At 50.4% G+C, this 21,444-nt stretch overlaps 3 protein-coding genes across 3 annotated transcripts; all 3 read right to left on the bottom strand.

Annotated features, from left to right (window-relative positions):
- Nucleotides 1–10,262: 10,262 nt before the first annotated feature.
- LOC140633859 (metallothionein-1) lies at nucleotides 10,263–11,410 on the bottom strand. The gene is made up of 3 exons (XM_072827017.1): nucleotides 11,246–11,410; nucleotides 10,609–10,674; nucleotides 10,263–10,498 (listed from the first exon to the last, which is right to left on the bottom strand). The coding sequence occupies exons 1-3, from the start codon at nucleotides 11,271–11,273 to the stop codon at nucleotides 10,407–10,409; spliced, it is 186 nt and encodes a 61-aa protein (XP_072683118.1). The 5' UTR covers nucleotides 11,274–11,410; the 3' UTR covers nucleotides 10,263–10,406.
- Nucleotides 11,411–14,857: 3,447 nt separating this feature from the next.
- Nucleotides 14,858–16,592, bottom strand: LOC140633860 (metallothionein-1). Its single transcript, XM_072827018.1, has 3 exons — nucleotides 16,401–16,592; nucleotides 15,761–15,826; nucleotides 14,858–15,099 (listed from the first exon to the last, which is right to left on the bottom strand). The coding sequence occupies exons 1-3, from the start codon at nucleotides 16,426–16,428 to the stop codon at nucleotides 15,008–15,010; spliced, it is 186 nt and encodes a 61-aa protein (XP_072683119.1). The 5' UTR covers nucleotides 16,429–16,592; the 3' UTR covers nucleotides 14,858–15,007.
- Nucleotides 16,593–20,322: 3,730 nt separating this feature from the next.
- LOC140633862 (metallothionein-2) lies at nucleotides 20,323–21,299 on the bottom strand. Its single transcript, XM_072827019.1, has 3 exons — nucleotides 21,141–21,299; nucleotides 20,788–20,853; nucleotides 20,323–20,589 (listed from the first exon to the last, which is right to left on the bottom strand). Exons 1-3 carry the CDS (start codon nucleotides 21,166–21,168, stop codon nucleotides 20,498–20,500), a joined length of 186 nt encoding a protein of 61 aa, XP_072683120.1. The 5' UTR covers nucleotides 21,169–21,299; the 3' UTR covers nucleotides 20,323–20,497.
- Between the last annotated feature and the right edge of the window lie 145 nt (nucleotides 21,300–21,444).

The raw sequence follows: 21,444 nt of genomic DNA on the forward strand, positions 1-21,444 counted from the left end.
AAAGTTTAATTTCTGATTCTACCTGAAAATTTGCAAGGTCTGGCCCTACTGAACCCACATTCCACAGGACAAGGGCTGGAGCCAATATGTGATTGCCCTTTAGAGAGATGCTCTGAGGACAACCAGGCCAGGAGTTGGGGGCCTCTGGAGTATTTATCCACCTTGTGGCCTCAGAACGCTGTAGGTAAGTCAAAAGGCTCTGTGGTCTTTCAAAGCAGTGGACAAGCATTCTCATTTGATATTGTCAAACTTTAAAACCCATGTTCATTGGTGGAAAACCACACATCTGTATCATCAGACTACCTGCCATTTATTGAGCACTTCCTATATGCTGGGCATTGGTATTTAATCTTCAAAGTCCCATTTGATGGATGAACAGACTGAGGCTCAGAGAAGCTAAATATCTTGTCCAACATCACATAGGTGGTAAGTGGCATAAGCCAGAAATAAAGGCCAGAGCTGGCTACTCCATGCCCCATGCTCTTTCCTGTTAGCTTTCCTGCGTCATCAGTGGGTGGTCACAACAAACTTCTGTATCACACCAGAAAGCTGTAGAAGAGAAAACATTTTTTGATGAGTCATTACAGGATGGCTCATTCCATGATTGGCTACCAGGAGCTCTCCCTGTTGAATGCAGATGAACTGATAGGAGGAAAAATACTGTGAGCACTTTGGGGAAGGAGCTTCTATTTAACTCTGCTGGTCTCTACAAACCTTTAAGAACAGACAACATATGGGGAAACTGAAGTCCCAAGAGCAGAATGAAGTGACTTGAGGTCAGGCCCTCAAAAGGGGGTAAATCCAGAATAGGACACTGATCTCCTGATGCCTGGTCCCTTATACATTCCTCCTAGTCTAGCTTGTCTGTACCTTCTGGATACAGCAGAAACTGCAGCTCAGGATCTGGAATGGGCCATTTCAAAGACTCCCCTGCAAGAATCAAACAGCCCAACTCAGACTGGCTTCAGTGAAAGAGTGTAATCCTGTATTGTCTCACTTAATGGAAAATCCAGGAAAATCCTATGCAGTCCCATGGGATGTGGGTATCCCAGCAACAAGATCAGGACTCCTTCCAGATCTTGGCCCTGCCCTCATCTGTCGGCTTCACACTCAGATAGGTCTTTTCCCTGCAGTGGCCCCAGCAGCTTGGCAACCCCAGCAGAAATAGAGGAAAGGTCTCAGAATTCACTCATGGCCATTGAGTCATGTGACATACATCCCTGCTGCTCCCCACCTCTTCTCCCCTCCCTCCCTGCTGCCTCCATAACTCAGATCAGATCATGTACCTACCCCTGGTGTAAGGCAGGGCTGCTCTGCACTGGGAGATGAGGGTCCCAATACTGGAAGGTGTATGCTGCAACTCTCATTGTTCATTAAAATAATGAGTGATTTCTTTGCTGAAGATTCTTTTCCCTTAATTCTCTATCTACTCATAGGAATGGTTATATATTTTAGGTTTGATTTGCATTATCAACACTTACTGCATGACTTTTTAGTCTAGACAATCAACAAACAATAAATCAAGCCTTGGTTTGCAGTGTTTGTCACTCTAGACAGTGTAAACACTGCCCATTTTCTAGCCACCAATTTGATGTCACTGAACACAAAATTGGGAAGAGAGGCACACAATATACCACTGTATAGTGTTTTCACCGATCAGATACGATAGATGTAAATGATCTCAAGAATGTAGACCAAGGGTTGTTCAGTTATGGCCAGTGAGTCAAACTGAGCCAAAGCTTGTCTTTGAGTGGCCTAAGAGTGATTCTGTATTTTTAAAAGGTTGTTTTGTTTTTTGTTTTTTGTTTTTTTTAAAAAGGAGAGAGACACCTGGGTGGCTCAGTGGTTGAGCATCTGCCTTTGGCTCAGGGCGTAAACCTGGGGTCCAAGATGGAGTCTGGTGTCAGGCTACTCATGGGGAGCTTGCTTCTCCCTCTGCCTATGTCTCTGCCTCTCTCTGTGTGTCTCTCATGAATAAATAAATTAAATCTTTTAAAGAAAAAAAAGAAGAAGGATAAAAAAAGAAGAGGAAGAAGGGTATACAACAGAAATCATTTGTGGCTTTCATCTTATTAATGAAAACAAAAAAAGTGAACCTGCATTCATACTGGAACTATATTTACTCATCAATTGCAAACCATCGATTAGTGGTGGATCCAAGTGTTCAGCAAAAACCGGTGAAAGCATTCTGTGAAAATCAATAGACTATATGGGCAATACAGAGTCAGATAAGGAGTCTTGCATGTTTTGTTGTTTTTTCTAAGTTGTGTGCTACCTATTCTTTATATCATTAAAATTTATAATAAATGTATGTATTCACATGTAAGAATGTGACATGTTCAACATACAAGTTCCCCCTGAAGAACTGGTCATTAAACATTTACCAGCTTTTCCCTGAAGTTATAGCATCTCGTGATAGGAAGGTTTAATATTCTAAAGATGTCTGCTCTCGCTCTTTCTCTGCCATGTGAGGACACAGCGAGAAGGCAGCTGTCTGCAAGCTAGGACGCGAGCTCCCTCCAGAACCCGATCATGCTGGCACTCTGATCTCAAACTTCTGGCCTCCAGAACTGTGAGAAAATAAATTTCTGTTGTATGAGAGGGAAAAAAGTCTGCTTTCCCCAAATTGATGTAGATTCAATGCAATTCTGATCAGAATCTACAGGAACTTTTCCATAGAACTATAATAAGGTGATTCTAAAATGTATGTGGAAGAGCGAAGAGCCAGGGATAGCCAGGATATTTCTGAAGAACAGCAGGGACTTGGAAATAGAGGCATGGGGAGACGTCAGGGCTTATTATAAAGTTTTAGAAAAGAGGGGCGCCTGGCTGGCTTAGTCAGAAGAACATGCAAACTCTTGATCTCGAGTTTGTGAGTTCGAGCCCCACATTGGGCGTAAATCTTACTTAAAAATAAAATCTTCTTTTTATTTTTTTAAAGAGACCTCAAAAACGGATCCACATATCTATGGAACTTTGGCACATAACAAAAGCAGCAAGTCAGGTCAGTGGGGAAAAGAAAGAATATGCAATAAACGGACCTGATTACTCACCAGGAAAAAGATGAAATTGGATCCTTGTCTCAAAACTATATACAGAAATTCTATTCTAGATGGATGAAGGACTTCAATTTAAAAACAAAACTTTAGAAGATATATTTCAGATATTTTTAGGTATTCAAATATCTTTTAGACTTCACAGTAGCAAAAGATTTCCTAAATGAGCCACAAAAGAACTGATTATATAATAAAATTTGATAAGTTTAAAAGTAAGAATGCTTGCCCATCAAAAGACTCAAGGATGAATTTCAAGAGTGTACAGTAAACACCTGTAACATGATAAGAAGGATACAAACAATCCATGGAAAAATAGGCACAAATGGAAAGTAATGAAGTGATTATGAAAAAGAAAACCCACAATGATAGGGGTAGGTCAAAAGGGCCCAGGAGCCAACTGAAAGAGTTGTCAGTGACCAGGACTAAAACAATTTGAGCAACAAAATAAATAAAGTGTACTGGATTATAACCCAAAGTATAAATATCCACGAACCCACGCTGATATAAATAATTGAGCTAACAAATAAGTAGAAAAGTTACAAATCTCCTGTGTGGAATTTCAAATAATTTGTGTAGATACTTGCCCTCGAGGAGCATAACTTCCCACTCCTTAAGTGTGGAAGTACAAAGTGACTTCTTCCAAAGAGTAAAGCACAGAAATGGGGCTAAAAAAAAGAATAACCTGACAGTAGAGGCACCTGACCAATACTACCTTGGCCAGGTGCTCAAGGTCAACATCAACAGTGGTAAGTCTAAGGACACTTGATGGTTAGGAGCAAGGTGGTATCTTCCCTGGAACAGAAAAAGGAACTTAGGTAAAAATTAAGGAAATTGGAATAAAAATGGATTTTAGGCTTTTTTTTTTAAACAAGCACAAGATACAGACAGGCATTTTTCAGAAAAAGAAACACATATGGCAACAAACATATGAAGATGTTTCACATCAACGGTGATCAAGAAAATGCAAAATAAGTCACAGTGAGATATCATTTTGCACCCATTTCATTGGCAGAAATTTAAAAATCTAAGTTCCAAGAGAGGATGTGCATCCATAGGTAGATTCCATTATGACCCTGTGGGTCCTTCTGAGAACTTGTATACAGAGTGAGATGGAGACCAATGTTGGGTTTTGAGCAGAAGATCCTTCTGGCTGCTGGCCTAAGGATAGACTACAGGGGGCCAAAGCAGATGTAAGGAGACCAGGTAGGAGACCAGGGCAAGAGCAGACGGCAGCTTGGACCAGCATGGCTGCAGTGGAGGTGACAACAAGAGGTGGGAGTCTACTCAATGCCCTACTGCCTTCTATGACACTATGGTGAATTTATTTGTGTACTTGATTCCACTCACACACCTCCAATGGACTGAAGACCGCTAGAAGGCAAAGGCTGTGTAAGTCATCATTACAAATCAGTCCTTGTCATTGCCCCAACACAGAGGAAATACCCACTAGTGAATAAATGAACAACTGCAGTCATATTGTTTCTTTGCTTCTTAACCCTCTATGGCTCCCTTTTATCTGGGAAATGATCAAACAAGGCTCTTTTACCCCCAAGCCTTTTCTTATAGGCTCCCTCCTCCAGGACAAGCAAGGGCCCACATTGTGTTAGGCATCCCGAGAGGGGAGTCAGGGGTGCTAAGGGTCCTGTACAAATACCCTCTTTGGGCACGTTTCCTCCAAGAGAGTTTGCCTTGGGGGTTTATCTTTTTTTTTTTTTTTTCATCTGTACCAAGGACTCAACACCATGTGACCCATAGGGACATGAGGAGCCTCATCTGACTGGTATAAACTTTGAATTCCTGCCAGGAAAGTAATTTTCCCAGGCCTGAGAGTAGCAGCCCCAAGGGCAGGAAATGCCTACTGCCCAAAGAAAACCTCACCCATGGGTGTGTCTTACAGGCCCAGACAAGAAGGAACGTGGTCCAGGATGCCAGATGACATAGGCCCCTAGACTTGTTCTGCCCTCAGAGTCCCAGGACCTGGAGGTCTGGTGAGGTCAATCTTGGGAACTTGGGGTGATCCTATGATACCACAGAGGAAGCCCCCCTGCCCCACCAACATCTTCCCCAGACTCTTTTTTTTTTTTTTAATTCTAAACCCTTAATTAAGAAAAACGTTATTCACTGGAATGATAAAAGGTTTGAGGGGAGGGTGGCACCATGAAATCAGGTTTGGAAAGAGGCAGGAACAAAGGAAATGACAGTTTGGGACACAGAATCCACAGACCTGGTGTCAGGGCCCAAAAAATCTGGTCAGGGCATGTGCCTATGAGGGGCGTCCTCAGAACCCATTCTAGCCCATGTTTCAGTTCCAGAGGAGAACCTCTGATTGGTTGGGCTCTTTAGAGGACAAGAGTCTGAACTTCTAGCTTTTTAAACTAGACTCCTGAATCTCTATCAACTCCCACCTCCAGGGCTGGGCAAAGGGGGTTCACCAGAAAGCAGTTTGAGAATGCATATCAGACAGCCAAACTTGAATGCACCCCAGAGCGTCACTTTTCTGGGTGAAGCATTGCCTTCTCTCTCTGAAGAACAATGTGACTGTCAAAGCTTCCCAGTTGGGGTGACCCTGGATCACTAAATGGCTTCCTGGTGGAGGGTATAGCTTAGCTTTGCTGGGGGCTGGGGGTGGGTAGGACACAGGAGGTGTCTTGGAGAGAAAGCAGAGTCCAGTGGTTTGCATATGGCAGCACCCCTACTCTCAGCCATGATAATGATGTGTCAGGCAGGCCAAAGTGGCTGGTGATGGGGCCCAGATCCCATGCCCCAGTCTGCTAGGCAACCTCTGGAATCCCCTGGGGGCTAGTCCACCGGGGAGTCTTTCACATCCCCCAAGCCTCAGTGACAACACCAGCGCTCCAACCTTGCCTCAACCTTCTTCCTTGACAGCTCAAGAATCACGGAGTCTGTGCGGGGAAAGGCAGAGGCCAGGAAGGATCTCTGACACCGGGATGTCCCCACTGCTTGCTGCAGGACAAAAACCCACCAACTTCTATACCAAACTCCCCATCCCTGCTAGATAGAAGAGTCTGCAGAGGGAGGGAGAGGGGTAGGAAGGAACTGGGTGTGGTGGTGGGATGGGGTCTGGTGGGTGAGGGAAGCGAGGCAGCCTCAATCTTAGACTTCAGAGCTTTGCCTCCAGTGGGGAGGCGGTGTGGGCCTTCAGCCAGCCAGGAGTGGCCTCAGGGATCACTCTGAAAGGGCGGCTTAGTGGGTATTGTGATGCCATAGGCAGGGCCTAGGGAGTGTCCCATGGGGATACTGGTGATTCAGTCTCTCCTCCACCCTCCTCCCTGGGGCTCTGAGCAGACTTGCTTGGTCGCACCTGCACGAGGGCACTCTGAGAGACCTCCAGTGAGCCCCCTCATACCTCTTCCCCACTATTGGGCTTCTACCATTATCCTAGACCCCCCTCTCTCCCTCTAGCTCCAGGAGCTGAATTCATCCTCAGATTAGCGAGATTCTCCCAAGGTGCAAGGAAGAAACATGGCTTTTGTTGATGGCAGCAGGGTGTGCCTATCTGCAGGGTGTGCCGAGTATTTCCCCGTCCACTGTCCACCCTCCCCTCCATCAGCCAGGCAGAGGGTGGGGACCCAATAGCATCTGGTTGGAGAGGGCAGGAGGCCACTGGATGTGTTCCCCAGGCTCCCTTGCAAGGTTGGATGCCACCTGAAGGTCACAGCTCTTGCTGGGGCATCCTCTTCTTCAGCTACAGCTATTCTCTGTCCAGGGGCAGCGCTTCCTCTGGCTCTTCAGGTGTGGGCCTAATGATGCCTCCACTGCTTCACATCTCTTCTTCAGTTTTCTTCATTCTTCCAACTCCTTGGGGCACCTGGGTGGCTCAGTGGTTGAGCGTCTGCCTTCGGCTCGAGTAGTGATCCCTGGGGTCCCAGTATCGAGTCCCACATCTGGCTCCCCACAGGGAGCCTGCTTCTCCCTCTGCCTATGTCTCTGCCTCTCTCTCTCTCTCTGTCTCTCATGAATACATAAATAAAATCTTTTTAAAAATTCCTAAAACTCCTTGCTTCAAAAACAAACAAACAAACAAACAAACAAACAAACAAAACCCCTCTTTATTAAATTGTCCCAAATGGCTCACTGGTTTCCTGCCTGGGATTTACTGGCATCTAACCCACAGAGTCAGTCTGGGATCTCTACAGGGGCCCACCTCCCACTAGGAAATCCAAAGGTGACCAGCTATGCCTCCTCCCCACCCCAGACAGCTGGGGCCTTTGGGTCTGGGACAAGAAGTGAAGACCTTAGTGGACAGGCTAGAATTCATTCACAAGAGCTGTGGCCAGTGGCAGAGATGGGGGTGTCTGAGGGCAGCAGAAGCAGTGATAACAGTTGTGCCAACTGTGGCAGTCCAGCCAGATTGCTCCTGGGACAGGACCTGCTGTTTGCCTTTCTCCAGCACCATGGCTCCTGCCCCATTCTCAGGGCCTCATTCTCCATCCTTCTGATCAGTTCCAAAGTCCCCATTTACCCTTTCAATGAATTTCTTTGTTACCTAATTTGGCTAGAATCCATTTCTGTTGCTGTCATTGAAGGGGCCCTAATTGATACAGGATTCCCTTTTAGGATTCAAAGGGACATAAATTGTTACCCAGGACTCTTCCCAGCAGGTGTTCAGCTCTCTGATCCCTGGAAGACTGAGATGAACAGCAATCTCATAGAAAACAAATCTGTAGGGGCACCTGGGTGGCTCAATTGGTTGAGCATCCAACTCTTGATTTTGGTTCAGGTCATGATCTCAGGATCCTGAGATCGAGCCGACATTGCACTCCTCACTCAGCACAGAGTCTGCTTGAGATTCTCTCCCTCTCCCTCTGCCTGTCCCTCCTGCTCATGCTCCCCCCACTAACAAATAAATAAATAAAATCTTAAAGAAAAAGAAATGAAAACAAATCTGTAGCTTGGTCTAATCATCCTCACGGCTCCCATTAAGGTGGGTTTTTTATTGTTCCCATAACATAGCTCCAGTTATGGTATGAGCCATAAAACAAAAGTTACCTTTTGTTCCTGCCAACTTCATCTTGAATTTCTGCTTCTCAGGGGAGAGGATCTGACTGGTTCATCTAATACTAAGCATCTGCATTGGTCAGGGGTGTCATGCCAGCCTCCCCCTCTTCCCTTGAAGAGTTAACTCTCTACTTGTCCAGCCTACCCACCAGTTTTCCAATTAGTTCTGGCCAAAAAGTGCCCATAGGAAGGAAGGAAGGAAGGAAGGAAGGAAGGAAGGAAGGAAGGAAGGAAGGAAGGAAGGAAAAGGAAGGAAGGAAGGAAGGCTGGTCAGATTGAATCACACCCTCCTCCAAAGCTTTCACACCTCTGTCTAAGCTTGTCTCACACTTGACCTATCCCAGAGTCTTCTCTGTCTTCTCCAAAAGGCAGATACATGGACTCTGTGTCACTCTGCCCCAGTTCAGCAACTGCATCTTGAAATGGTAAATAAATGCTCCCTGAATTCAACAGGGACTTGAATAAGCCTTCCTCCAGCAAAGGGATTGGGATGTGTGTGTGTGTGTGTATGTATATATATATATATATACATACACACACACATATATCTTCCTCTACACCCAGCACAATGGTTTACTTATAGTAGGAGTCCAATAAGTGCTCTTTGAATCTAGTAGAGAGCATTTATGGATCACCTACTGATTGTCAGATACCGCGCCTGGCTCAGAGGGAAGTAGCACCTTCTGAGCACTTATTTTGTACCAGGGACTGTGCCAGCCACGTTTAACCTCACAACAACCCTATGGGTAGGCACTATTACTGCCCCCACTTTACAGATGAGAAATATGAGGCACCAACAGACCATATAACTTGCCTAAGTATTAGAGCTATGGTCTTAGCCAGGCAGTCTGGCCCCAGAGCAGCCATGCTTAACTGCTTTACCATCATCAAGGTATTAACTTCTAGAATTAAATGAGGCATTCTGACGTGGCCATATCATTTAAAAAATCTATTCTACATTAATCTGTCCAACTGACACCATAACGGTCATGTCCCCACCCATCTCTTGGGAAGATAGGGCTGAAGTAAGGATGCCACTTCACACATGACTTGAAAAATAAAAAGCTGCAAGCCAGGTCATGGTGTTTATGAGGCCAAATGAAAACATTCTGTACCCTTCCATGGAGCAGATTAGCAGCTGTGAGTCCCAAAAGCAGAGTTGTGAAATATCTGGGCACATTTGTGCCTGTGACACCAGGAGTTCCAGACCAAAGAAGGCACTAGCCCATCACACTGCTGCCCAAGAGCCACAAGGTCTGTGCCAGGCTCTCCCCAGGAAACGGTGGCAGGGACACCATTTCACCCACACTGGGGTGGTGTTTCCGTAGTAAGAGCCTCCAAGGGGGCTGGCTGCCTTTTCAGCCTGATTTGGTCTCTGTGAAAACATTTCCCACATCCTGTGGGGCAAGGCCTGCTCGCCTCTCCTTCCATAGACTGACAAGAACTGGGAACCTTCAAGTCCCCTGGGCCCCCAGGAGGACAGCCACATCTTGGAGTTGGCTTCACATTCATTTGGGGTGGAAAGATCTACCGGCAGAGGCTCATTTCATTCACTAAATGTTCCATGTGCCACCCTCAGTGGGCTAGGACCTTAGGTATTTCTTAGAATCCAAGTTCCCCAGCCCATCTTACACCTAAGAAATAGAAATGGTAAGGGGGAAATGGTACAGTGGTGTGGCACTCCCAACCTAAGCATTTGTAGCGCAACCAGGTTGCAAGTCAAGCAGATGAATGAGACACATGGTCTCTGCTCTCTCTTTTCCAAAGTGAACTTAGAACATCCCCTCACATGCTTACCCACACATCAGGATCTCTGCTTCAGTTGTCCCCTCAGACAGGAATGCAGCTCTCCATACCAGGTCTCCTGGCTTGGGCTCACCCAACAGCATTGTTACATTCTGTGATTTTTTGATTCAGTGATGATCTGTCCTCAGCAGTCTGTAAGTGCCTTGTTACCTCAACACTGAGAACCCAATGCTTATGTATCCAGTAGATGCACCATAGGTGGCCGTTGAGTGAGTGTAGGCAGTGACACAGATACTGACACAGATGCCAGACCACAGAAAACCTTGCCCTGTCCCCACTTCCTATGCCTACCCCACCCCTAACTTCCCCCAAAGCAGTTTCACCTACACCCCAACTAGAATCAAGTCCCACCTTCCCAACACACCAGACACTTGGAGCCAGAAGAGTCTAGATGAATTTATTGTCTTTCAAAGATTTCATAGAAACAGGAATGTAGCAACTGGATCAGGGTAGAATGAAAAAGTAAAAAAACTGCAGGTTTGTGCATGTTGCTCTATTTACATCAGGAACAGATGTTCTCACACATCAGGCACAGCAGCTGCACTTGTCCGATGCACCTTTGCAGATGCAGCCCTGGGCACACTTGGCACAGCCCACAGGGCAGCAGGAGCAGCAGCCTGGGGCAGAAAGGCCAGAGGGTCAGAGCATTGTCAGGGACCCTCCCCAACCCCACCACCTCCCGACTCAGTCCAGTCCCCAGATCCCTAGAAGACCCCACCAGACTCACTCTTCTTGCAGGAGGTGCATTTGCACTCCTTGCATTTGCAGGAGCCAGCGCACGTGCAGGAGCCACCTGCAAGGGAGAGAGGGGCAGTGAGCAGGGGAGCCATGTAGGAGCCACAGCAGTCGGGTTGCAAAGCCTCCCCGCAGCCTTGGGTCAGTGCCCAGGACTGGAGCTCCTTTCTCACTCGGCGCAGGTAATGGAAGCCAGGGAAGGAAGCCCCACTCGCTGGCTCCTGGAGCTAGGAAGGGTAGGTCCCCTCCGGAGAGGGCTCCTCAAGGAGGGCACCAGGCTGAGGCTGGCGGCCAGGACCCCGGGTCTTGAACCCTGAGGAGGCAAGGTCCCCACCTGCCATCAAGTCTCGGCAGCCCCGAGACCTGGACAGGGCACTGGGTCCCAGGCCAGCAGCCCCCCCCTAAGCAGGGGACCTCGACGTGACCGCAGCACCCCCAACTCTCTACAGTCTAGGCGACGGGAGGAGAGACATGCTCTGCGGAGCTGGGCGAGGGCGCGGCGACCAGCTCGTGCGGACTCGGGAGTCGACTCCGGCCCCAGCTCCAAACACCTGCCCCGCCCGCCCCAAGGACGCAGGTCCGGGCCCGGGAAGCGCGGACCCCGGAGGCGCAGAGCCCGGGGTCCGTACCGGTGGAGCAGGAGCAGTCGGGGTCCATCTCGAGCCCAGGCGAGGCGAGGCGAGGCGAGGCGAGGACGGAGGTCCCAGGCAGACCACACGGAGAGTCAGCGCCCGGGCGGGAGACGGGGTGCAGCGGGGCCCCGCCGGCGGCCTTTATGGGCGGCGCGGGCGGCCCGGGCGCAGAGGCCCCGCCCCCGGCCTTGCACCCGCCCCGCGGGGAGCGCGCGGCCCGCCGCGTCCTTGGCCGCGCTGAGTGCAGCCCCGCGGGCCGGGCGCACGAGTCCCCGGGGCGGCTGAGCTCGCTGCGCCGCGTGCCCGGGGGCTGCGCGCCGGGTGGCCCGCGGGGGCCCGGCCCCCACGCCGCCCGCAGGTCGGCGTCCCCGAGGTCGGCAGCGGGCCCCGGTCCCGGGTGTTCCGGGCCCCCGGCGCCTGGGTCCTCGCCGCCCTCCCCGCCTCGGCCCCGTGCACCTGGTGTCCCCGGGGTCGCCGGTTCCCGGATCCGTGTGCAAACCCGGCCTCCCCCTCGTGACCTGGGACTGGGGTGGGGGTGGGGTGGGGGCGTGGTGGGGCCGGGGGGGGGGGGAGGGTGGGCGTGCGGAGCGACCCGAGAGAGCTGTGTGCAGAGGCCTCGCGGCGATGTGACCTTTGCCTCCCCTGGCGTGTCTTCTCCGTGTCCCCACGTGGGGCTGGCCTTTCAGGGCCTTTCATCCTGTACACCGTGGGGACTGGACCGCTGCCTCTTTCGGTTCTCACGGCCCAACGGATTGTGCAGGTCCTTCTTTGCGTTAAAACTAATGCTGCCCGGGGGTTGCCCCCGTGGGGCACCTGACTCCTGGCCCGTTCCCAAAGAATGAGATAACCACAAAGGAGGGATCCTTTTAGGTGATATAGAGACCTGGCTTTAAATAACAAAGTAAGAACAGTGGTTATTTCCCTTTCAACATTCCAAGAATTACATAGTGTTTAGTGACACCCCCCCCCCCTCCTCTCCCTGCTGGGCATAGCCTGTCTAGGTCCCTACCTTGCTTGCATCCTCTCCAGCCTCTCTAGTAGCCATCAGCCCGGTGAGCTCAGGCTTCTGGCTCCCTTCCTTTCCTTCTACCCACCAAGGCTGAAGAGATGTGTGGGCACATTTGTCCTGGTTCTCCTATGCCTAAACTTCTAGGTGCTTTCCTGAGCCCTGCTAGTTCACCCCACTCAGGATGGAGGTTCCCCAAGCACGGGGTACCCCCCCCCAGAAAAGGGTTCTTTTTAGATGATAGGCCAACCTGGCATCAAATAACAAACCAAAACAACTGGTTCTGTCTCTTTCAGTATTCTTGACAACTACATGGTGTTTAGTCTGTCAGAATCTTTTGCTTATCACTTGGCTATTTGAACCCTAATAGCAATCCTAAAGAGTACAATAGTTATGAGCCAGTTTCCCAAAGGCAAAAGTTTAAGCGTAAGGAGTTTAAGACTACTAACCCAGGGTCACAGGGCTGGGAGGTGGTACCCTAGATCTGCTTCCAGCCATTCCAGGAAGGAAGGAAATTAAATGATAAAGCTTCCCTTGCGCCTGGAGGTATGTCTTTTGTACCTCTCTACAGTCTCAAGCTCAATCCTGGGAATGACAAAGTGATACAAAAGGTAGATAGATAGATGGATAGATAGATGATAGATAGATAGACAGATGATAGATGATAGATAGATAGATGATAGATAGATAGATGGATAGATATGATTTTGTAGCAACTTTCAGTGACATGAGCAGCCAGTTGAGGCGAGCAGGTGAGATCAGCTGTAGTATATAGGTTTACAACTCTGACTAGGAGCTGTGTGACCTTGGGTAGTTTGTTTAACCTCTCTGGAAATTGGCACAGTCACTTCAGCCCCTGCATGTTCACTCTCTTGCTGGTTCTTGTACAGATCAAATGACATAAAGGATAGGAAAGACTCTTGTGTCTGTCCAAACGCTGTGGCACCATCCTGTCCCGAGGGGCTTATTGCTGGTCATCCACACTCCTCCTGACCCCAGGTCAGCAAGTTTCCAATTCCATCTCTAGCCTCTAACCCAGGGTAATACTTCCAAGCCAATGAGCTTTCCACTGGAGTTTGTTGTGAGCTAAAAGTAGTCTCTCTCCACAAATGTCAGTGTGAATGTATTAGTGACCATAATAGCCAGTGTTTATTAAACCCTAGTTAGAAGCCAGGCCACTATCTCATTGAATTTCCCACATTGCAATATAATCTCCTTTCTATAAGTGAAGAAATGGAGGCTCGGCTGTACCAACAACTTGCCTAGTTTGTATGGCCAGGAAGAGGCAAAGAAGGCTGTGAACCTGGCTTGCCTGACACCAGAGCCCATGCCCTGGACACACACCGCCTCCTGAAATCCCCATTCATACCAGGCACCTGTGGGCAAGCACGGTCCTGACTCCAGGTCATATGATGCCTTTTCCCTTTGATTGAACATCAAATAGCAATTCCCTCCACAAATAGCCAGGAGGACTAACCGTTGGCATTAATTACAAGTCACTCTGGGCCTCACTCCTGCCTAATGAACATCACCACCCCCTCAAGTGCAGAATCCATCACCCTACAGAGGCAGACACAAAGTACTTCATCTGGAACTAGTTCTCGGGTACCCTCCCTCTTGCTGGGAAATGGCTGGGCACCAGCCAAAACCCACAGATGCCCTGGTGGGATACTGAGGACAGTGCTACTTGAGGTGGTCACACATCCTGTGAATTGTTTCTGGTGCTCAATGCACACCTTCAATGAATAAATATGCACTTCACAATTTTTAAATGTTGTTTCTCATATTTACTGAAATTTATTGAATAAATAAATGGATTTCACATATTGTGCCTTAAAATTTTTTGTTTAGTAATTTATTTTGCCAAAGCTTAAATCTGCTAGAAAATAAAAATGGGTCCCTTGAGTGTTTTAGGAGCAAGCCCTGTATATAAGTCTCACAAGTGGAGAATTGGATTCCATCCCAAGCACTTTAAGATTTTAAGTAATCTCTCCACCCAACATGGGGCTTTAACTTAGAACCCCGAGATCAAGAGTCCCACACTCCAACTGAGCCAGCCAGCCAGGTGCCTCTCCTGAGTACTTTTGCTGAGGATCTAAGTGTGGCAAGGAATCCTGAGAATAAAATAGAAATTGAATTCTAAATCTTTTTTTTTAATTTTTATTTATTTATGATAGTCACAGAGAGAGAGAGAGAGAGACGGGCAGAGACACAGGCAGAGACACAGGCAGAGGGAGAAGCAGGCTCCATGCAGGGAGCCCGACATGGGATTCAATCCTGGGTCTCCAGGACCACGCCCTGGGCCAAAGGCAGGCGCCAAACCGCTGCGGCACCCAGGGATCCCAGAAATTGAATTCTAGATCAACACTTCCAAGGAGAGTAGAGGGAAACCGTGTCCACCCCATAACCCTATGTCATCCAAATGCTTCATTTTCAGTCAAGAAACTGCTGGAAAGGTCACTTGACTTGCATAAAGCAGTTTGTTAGGGGCCAATACAGGAGTCCAGAACCCAGGTGTCTGTGCTTCCAGTCCAATGCCCCACCCCCACCACAATGGGTTTGAAGTCCCTATTTCCAAAGGACACAAAGGAAAACAGCCAGAATAAATTCAACAATTTTTAATTTAATTCATGTATTTTATACAAACGGGAATGTAGAAAACAAGTCAGAGTGATATGAAAAAAATGCTTTAAAACTGCAGGTTTGTACATGTTGCTTGCTCTATATACATCAGGAACAGGTGTTCTCACACATCAGGCACAGCAGCTGCACTTGTCCGACGCACCCTTGCAGATGCAGCCCTGGGCACACTTGGCACAGCCCACGGGGCAGCAGGAGCAGCAACCTGAGGGAGAAAGACCAGAATGTCAGAGCATGCCAGAGATCACCACACCCCCCTGCAGGCCCAGCCCAGGTCCTGCCCCCAGCCCCAGAGGACCCTGGCTTGAGGATGGCATGCTGTCCCTAGACACCTGGGTCTTACCCATTAGGAAAAGGCTGCCCTGCCCCATCCAATATCAGGACAGAGCAGAATGCCTGGACACAGTGACAGGGTTTCCAGGGACAATGTAGGTTAGTCCCTTGTCCCTAGGACCACAGTGAAGTGAGGAAAGTCCTCAAGAGAGGGGGCACTCCCTGCCTAGCAGTTCCCAGGAGGGCCAGGGAAGTACTGCAGTCACCAAACTCACAAAGTGCTTCAGTATGAAAGGGATTAAGAAAGCTGAATGGGCAGGCAGGAGACCTAGTTCTAGTACCAGGTCATTGCCTTGATTGGTGGGAACCTTCTGGGCTTGCTTTGTTTCCCCGTTCTAGAACGGGATTGGGACTCAATCATGTACACGCCCTTTTGGCTCCAATTCTGGAATCAAGGGCTCAAGGCAGGGGAGGCAGAGAGGCTGGGTGACCTCTGTGCTCCCCCACGTCCCCTGCCTGCTGACCTCTGTGCTCCCCCACGTCCCCGACCCAGACGTCACCGCAAATCCCACCCAAGACCCCACCAGACTCACTCTTCTTGCAGGAGGTGCATTTGCACTCCTTGCATTTGCAGGAGCCAGCGCACGTGCAGGAGCCACCTGCAAGGGAGAGAGGAGCAGTGAGCAGGGGAGCCATGTAGGAGCCACAGCAGTCGGGTTGCAAAGCCTCCCCGCAGCCTTGGGTCAGTGCCCAGGACTGGAGCTCCTTTCTCACTCGGCGCAGGTAATGGAAGCCAGGGAAGGAAGCCCCACTCGCTGGCTCCTGGAGCTAGGAAGGGTAGGTCCCCTCCGGAGAGGGCTCCTCAAGGAGGGCACCAGGCTGAGGCTGGCGGCCAGGACCCCGGGTCTTGAACCCTGAGGAGGCAAGGTCCCCACCTGCCATCAAGTCTCGGCAGCCCCGAGACCTGGACAGGGCACTGGGTCCCAGGCCAGCAGCCACTCCCCCCCCAGCGGGGGACCTCGACGTGACCGCAGCACCCCCGACTCTCTACAGTCTAGTTGACGGGAGGAGAGACATGCTCTGCGGAGCTGGGCGAGGGCGCGGCGACCAGCTCGTGCGGACTCGGGAGTCGACTCCGGCCCCAGCTCCAAACACCTGCCCCGCCCGCCCCAAGGACGCAGGTCCGGGCCCGGGAAGCGCGGACCCCGGAGGCGCAGAGCCCGGGGTCCGTACCGGTGGAGCAGGAGCAGTCGGGGTCCATCTCGAGCCCAGGCGAGGCGAGGCGAGGCGAGGCGAGGCGAGGACGGAGGTCCCAGGCAGACCACACGGAGAGTCAGAGCCCGGGCGGGAGACGGGGTGCAGCGGGGCCCCGCCGGCGGCCTTTATGCGCGGCGCGGGCGGCCCGGGCGCAGAGGCCCCGCCCCCGGCCTTGCACCCGCCCCGCGGGGAGCGCGCGGCCCGCCGCGTCCTTGGCCGCGCTGAGTGCAGCCCCGCGGGCCGGGCGCACGAGTCCCCGGGGCGCCTGAGCTCGCTGCGCCGCGTGCCCGGGGGCTGCGCGCCGGGTGGCCCGCGGGGGCCCGGCCCCCACGCCGCCCGCCGGTCGGCGTCCCCGAGGTCGGCAGCGGGCCCCGGTCCCGGGTGTTCCGGGCCCCCGGCGCCTGGGTCCTCGCCGCCCTCCCCGCCTCGGCCCCGTGCACCTGGTGTCCCCGGGGTCGCCGGTTCCCGGATCCGTGTGCAAACCCGGCCTCCCCCTCGCGACCTTTGCCTCCCCTGGCGTGTCTTCTCCGTGTCCCCACGGGGGGGTGGGGGCTGTCGTTATTTCTGTTTCAACGTTAGAGAATTACATAGCATTTAGTATGTGCCAGGCCGTGTTATATTCACTTTTGATTTGTGTGCCCTCCCAGAGACCCCAAAAGGGAATTACTACTTTTGAGCCCTTTTTGTTAACGGATAACGACAACACAGAAGTCTAAATTACTTGCACAAAGTCCTACAGCTAGGAAGTTGTACACTGTTGAGTCCAGTCAGCTTCCCAAGGGAAAGAGAACGTCTGTGATAAGCCTGATTTTGGCCTAGGAATGTCTACACTTCTCTTTCTACTGCTTGAAACCTTTTCAAATAAAGAGTAGGCTCTATGGACGCCTGGGTGGCTCAGTGGTTGAGCATCTGTGTTCAGCCCAGGGCGTGGTCCCTGGATCAAGCCCCACATTGGACTCCCTGCATGGAGCCTGCTTCTCCCTCTCCTGTGTCTCTGCCTCTCTCTGTGTGTGTCTTTCATGAATAAATAAATAAACCTTAATAAAAAAAGAGTAGGCTCTATGTGAACTGTGAGTAGCACAAAAAGTGATCCATAAGTGAAATATATATATTTATATATTGTATTAGTATATACTAGATACGCTTTTCTGGCTATCTTCTATGTCTAGAATAAGACTGATTCTCATTTTTGGTAATGATGAACAGTTTGCTTTTAATATAAATTAAAGAAAATATGAATCATTTCAAAGTACAATGTTAAAATATGGTGTAGGTAGTAAAAAGCATTGGTGGGTATCTTTTGGTATCTGACATAAGGCAGAGAGCATCTTCCTTGTGACGTTATAAAGCAGATCACAGTGTTGTGGGGGAGATTGAATGGTTCTCTCTGGCCCATAGGTCATATTCTTATGTGGTTGATAAAGACCACACAGGAGACAAAACTGGGCACCCCAGCCGGGCTTATTTGTCTGGAGGTAAATAAATATCCCTTATGTTATGCATAATAATAATAAAGTAATAGCTAATATTAATAGACACATCACATTTGAGGCACTGTTCTAAGTGTATTAATTCACTCAATCCTTTGAATCAGATCACCCCCTTTTTTTGCCCTTTTTAGAGTGAAGGAAGCTAAACCAGCCATAGAGGTTAATTTTCTTAAATTTTAAAAAATACTTTGTTTATTTGAGAGAGTGAGCATGAGAGTGAAGGAGCAGGGGGAGAGGCAGACGGAGAGGAAGAAGCAGACACCCTGCTGAGCAGAAAGCTCAATGCTATGGGGGGTTGGATCCCAGGACCTTGGGATCCTGATCAGAGCCAAAGGCAGACCCTTAACTGACTGAGCCACCCAGGCACTCCTCAGAGAGGTTTGTGTCACCAGCTGTAAGTGACTCAGGTGAGACTTGCACTCTTATGGACTGACTGCAGCATCATGCTCTCACCCACCCCCCTGCACCGTGACTTCATGTGAAAGGTGAGGACACCGAACATCTGGTACAGAGGCTGTGGGAAGAGCACTGAGCTGGCAGTCAGATCCTCTATATTAGCTTTGTGACCTCTCTGGACTTCAGTTCCCCATCTCTCAACTCTGGGCATAAGTGGCCCATCTCCAAAGGCCCTTCCACCTTTCAATAATGAGAAGCAATATTTAGCACCCAGTGACATCATCATCAGCTAGCCTTGGACAGGGCATGAGGCCAGTTGCATAGGTTCAGACCCCTGACTTGGACCTGTGTGACCTCAGGCAGGTTGCTTAACCTCTCTGAAGACAGTACAATGACTACAGCCCCTGCATGTTCACTCTTTCACTGGTTTCTGTACAGATCAAATGACATAATGGATGGGAAAGACTTCTGTGTCTGTCCAAATGTTTGTCCCTGGGGACATTGTGTAGGGGTACCTACCCTCTCCCTAGATTTCCATTCCAATTCTTAACCTCCAACCCAGAATAATGCTTCAAAATTAATGACCCTTTCCTCAATAGCTTATTGGAATCCAACAGGATTCCCTCTTCATAAATGTCAGTGTGGACATAATGACCAGTTTATTAAGCCCTGGCCAGGAGCCAGGACCCTGTCATTTGATCCCCACATAGAGATAGATTCTCCTTTCTACAAATGAAGAAATGGAGGCTCAGTGAGTTTGAGCAGCTTGCTTGGGCCATACCACCTGTGGCATAATAGGCTGTGAACCCATCTTGCCTGACACCAGAGCCCATGCCCTGGACACACGCTGCCTTCTGAAATCCCCAACACACCAGGCACCTGTGGGCAAGCAGGGTCCTGACTCCGGGCCACATGACTCCTTTGATTGAACATCAAATAACAATTCCCTCCACAAATAGCCAGGAGGACTAACCGTTGGCATTAATTACAAGTCACTCTGGGCCTCACTCCTGCCTAAATGAACACCACCGCCCCCTCTAAAGCGCAGAATCGGCCACCGTCCTGCAGAGGCAGACATGAAGTGCCTCATCTGAAACTAGTTCTCAGGTACCCTCCCTCTTGCTGACAAATGGCTGGGCACTTCCCTCCAGTTCCTTGGTCACTTTGTTGGTTTCAAGTTGCAAAGGACAACTGGATCTGGGAGGGACAGAGTCCAGCCTGACCTAGGGAGGAACTTCCAAAGTTTCAGAGCCAGGTCACAACAGGGAGCTGTCAGGGGTACTGGGTGTCTTCAGTCAGTGGCACAGTGGCAGGGAGAAGCCAAGTTCCCTGGGCCTGTGGTGTGTGTGTGTGTGTGTGTGTGGGGGGGTGGTTGTTATCCAGGATAGTGCTACTCAAGGTGTGTGTGGTCAATAGTACTTGGGCATTATGTGAATTCTTTCTAATGTTCAATGGACACATTCAGTGAACATATATATTTGTAGTGTTTTAAAATCTCTAATTTTACTCGTTCAGATTATTTTTTGAAGTTATGTATGCTGGATAGAGTAAAAAAAAAAAAAAAATCACTCCGTTACAACAGGCATTTTTTAAGAAGCCCAGGTAGGATTCAAACAGGTGAAGAGTTATTTTCATCTTCTGTAGTCACTTTCAAGCCCAAAATCCGTAAGTAACTGAGGTTGGCAGGGAAACCACGGGGCATAAAGTCTGAATTGACAGGGCAGCTGTCTGGCTAGGGTATAGGACTCTTGATCTCTGGGTCAGGAGTTCAAGCCTCACGTTTGGAATAGAGATTAAATAAAATTGGTACCATGCCTTCTACCCGCTGGCATAATCCTCTTCCATTTTACAGAAGGTTTAGCTTAGTTAAGTCACCTGCTTGCCCTAAGGCACTCAGTTTATTAGCAATTAACATTTGTGTACAGAAAACCGGTTTCTGCAATTCCAGTCCAATTCCCGTCCAATTCCCCACCGCAGCCCTCATGCGCAGGCAAAAGAAAACAGAGCAAGAATAAAGTCGACAGCTTTTATTATAATTCACGTATTATTTCATAGGGAAAATAACTAGGAATGTAGTAGCAAACGGGTCAGAGTTGGACCCAAAACAAAAAGCACCAAAAAACCCCCCACAAACTGTAGGTTTGTACACGTCGCTCTATTTACATCAGGAATAGGCTCTCCCCCACATCAGGCACAGCAGCTGCACTTGTCCGATGCGCCCTTGCAGATGCAGCCCTGGGCACACTTGGCACAGCCCACGGGGCAGCAGGAGCAGCAGCCTAGGAAAGAGGCGGCAGAGATAAGTGCTGGGCACACAGGATCAAGGATTCCGGTCCCCGCGACAGGGCGCACTGGGGAAGGCAGCACCTTCCCTAAGGAGAGGGCGTCGGCTGTTCGGTTTAAACTCCCCGCGGGGATATACAGGGTGGAGGTGGGAGGGGGTGGGCAGGGGGTGTATTAAGAAAGATTCCACTTACTCTTCTTGCAGGAGGTGCATCTGCACTCTTTGCATTTGCAGGAGCCGGCGCACGTGCAGGAGCCCCCTGCAAGGAGAAAGGCAGGCGGTGAGAACCGTCTCTGGAGACGACTCGAACGGGGGAATGGGTGCTGGCGGCCCGGGTTCGAGTCTCAGCCCCACCCGGACAAGCAATCAAGTCCGACCCCTTAATTGGCAAAAGGGGGGCTCGATTAACCTCGGGAGGGGGTCCACCGAAAGGCTGTGGGAGAGAGCACCTAGCACCCCGAAACGGAGTGACCAAGAGAAGGCGGGGCGTCAGAGACAGCTCCCCCGCTCCGAGCCGGCACGCGGCCCCGAACCAGCTGTCCTCACCCGCGGCGCAGGAGCAGTTGGGATCCATGGCGAGAAGGGGCGGCTGGAGTCCGGGACAGCGGGCGGAGAGACGGCGGCGCTTCGAGGAGGCGTGGTGAGCGGCGCGCCGCGGGCCGCCCTTATAAGCGGCCGGGAGCCGGGGCGAGTGCAAAAGCCCGCCCGCAGCCGCCTGCGCACGCCCCGCGCTGGGTCGTGCACACGGCCCCGCCCCTTCGCCCCAGGTGCCGGGAAGCCGCCCCCGGGCGCCCCGGGCCACGGCGCACGAGGGAGGGCCGGGTGCAGACGGCGGCCGCCGCGGGCCCAC

Source organism: Canis lupus, chromosome 5, assembly GCF_048164855.1.
Source record: "Canis lupus baileyi chromosome 5, mCanLup2.hap1, whole genome shotgun sequence".
Taxonomy (NCBI): Eukaryota; Metazoa; Chordata; class Mammalia; order Carnivora; family Canidae; genus Canis; species Canis lupus.

Bases quoted from the DNA above. Each gene is read 5' to 3' on its own strand.
- LOC140633859 (XM_072827017.1), bottom strand. From the start codon at position 11,273: ATGGACCCCGACTGCTCCTGCTCCACCG. The intron at 10,675-11,245 runs GTACGGACCCCG...TCTCCCTTGCAG, and splicing joins CGACTGCTCCTGCTCCACCG to GTGGCTCCTGCACGTGCGCT. The intron at 10,499-10,608 runs GTGAGTCTGGTG...TTTCTGCCCCAG, and splicing joins ATGCACCTCCTGCAAGAAGA to GCTGCTGCTCCTGCTGCCCT.
- LOC140633862 (XM_072827019.1), bottom strand. From the start codon at position 21,168: ATGGATCCCAACTGCTCCTGCGCCGCGG. The intron at 20,854-21,140 runs GTGAGGACAGCT...TTCTCCTTGCAG, and splicing joins CAACTGCTCCTGCGCCGCGG to GGGGCTCCTGCACGTGCGCC. The intron at 20,590-20,787 runs GTAAGTGGAATC...CCTCTTTCCTAG, and splicing joins ATGCACCTCCTGCAAGAAGA to GCTGCTGCTCCTGCTGCCCC.
- LOC140633860 (XM_072827018.1), bottom strand. From the start codon at position 16,428: ATGGACCCCGACTGCTCCTGCTCCACCG. The intron at 15,827-16,400 runs GTACGGACCCCG...TCTCCCTTGCAG, and splicing joins CGACTGCTCCTGCTCCACCG to GTGGCTCCTGCACGTGCGCT. The intron at 15,100-15,760 runs GTGAGTCTGGTG...TTTCTCCCTCAG, and splicing joins ATGCACCTCCTGCAAGAAGA to GTTGCTGCTCCTGCTGCCCC.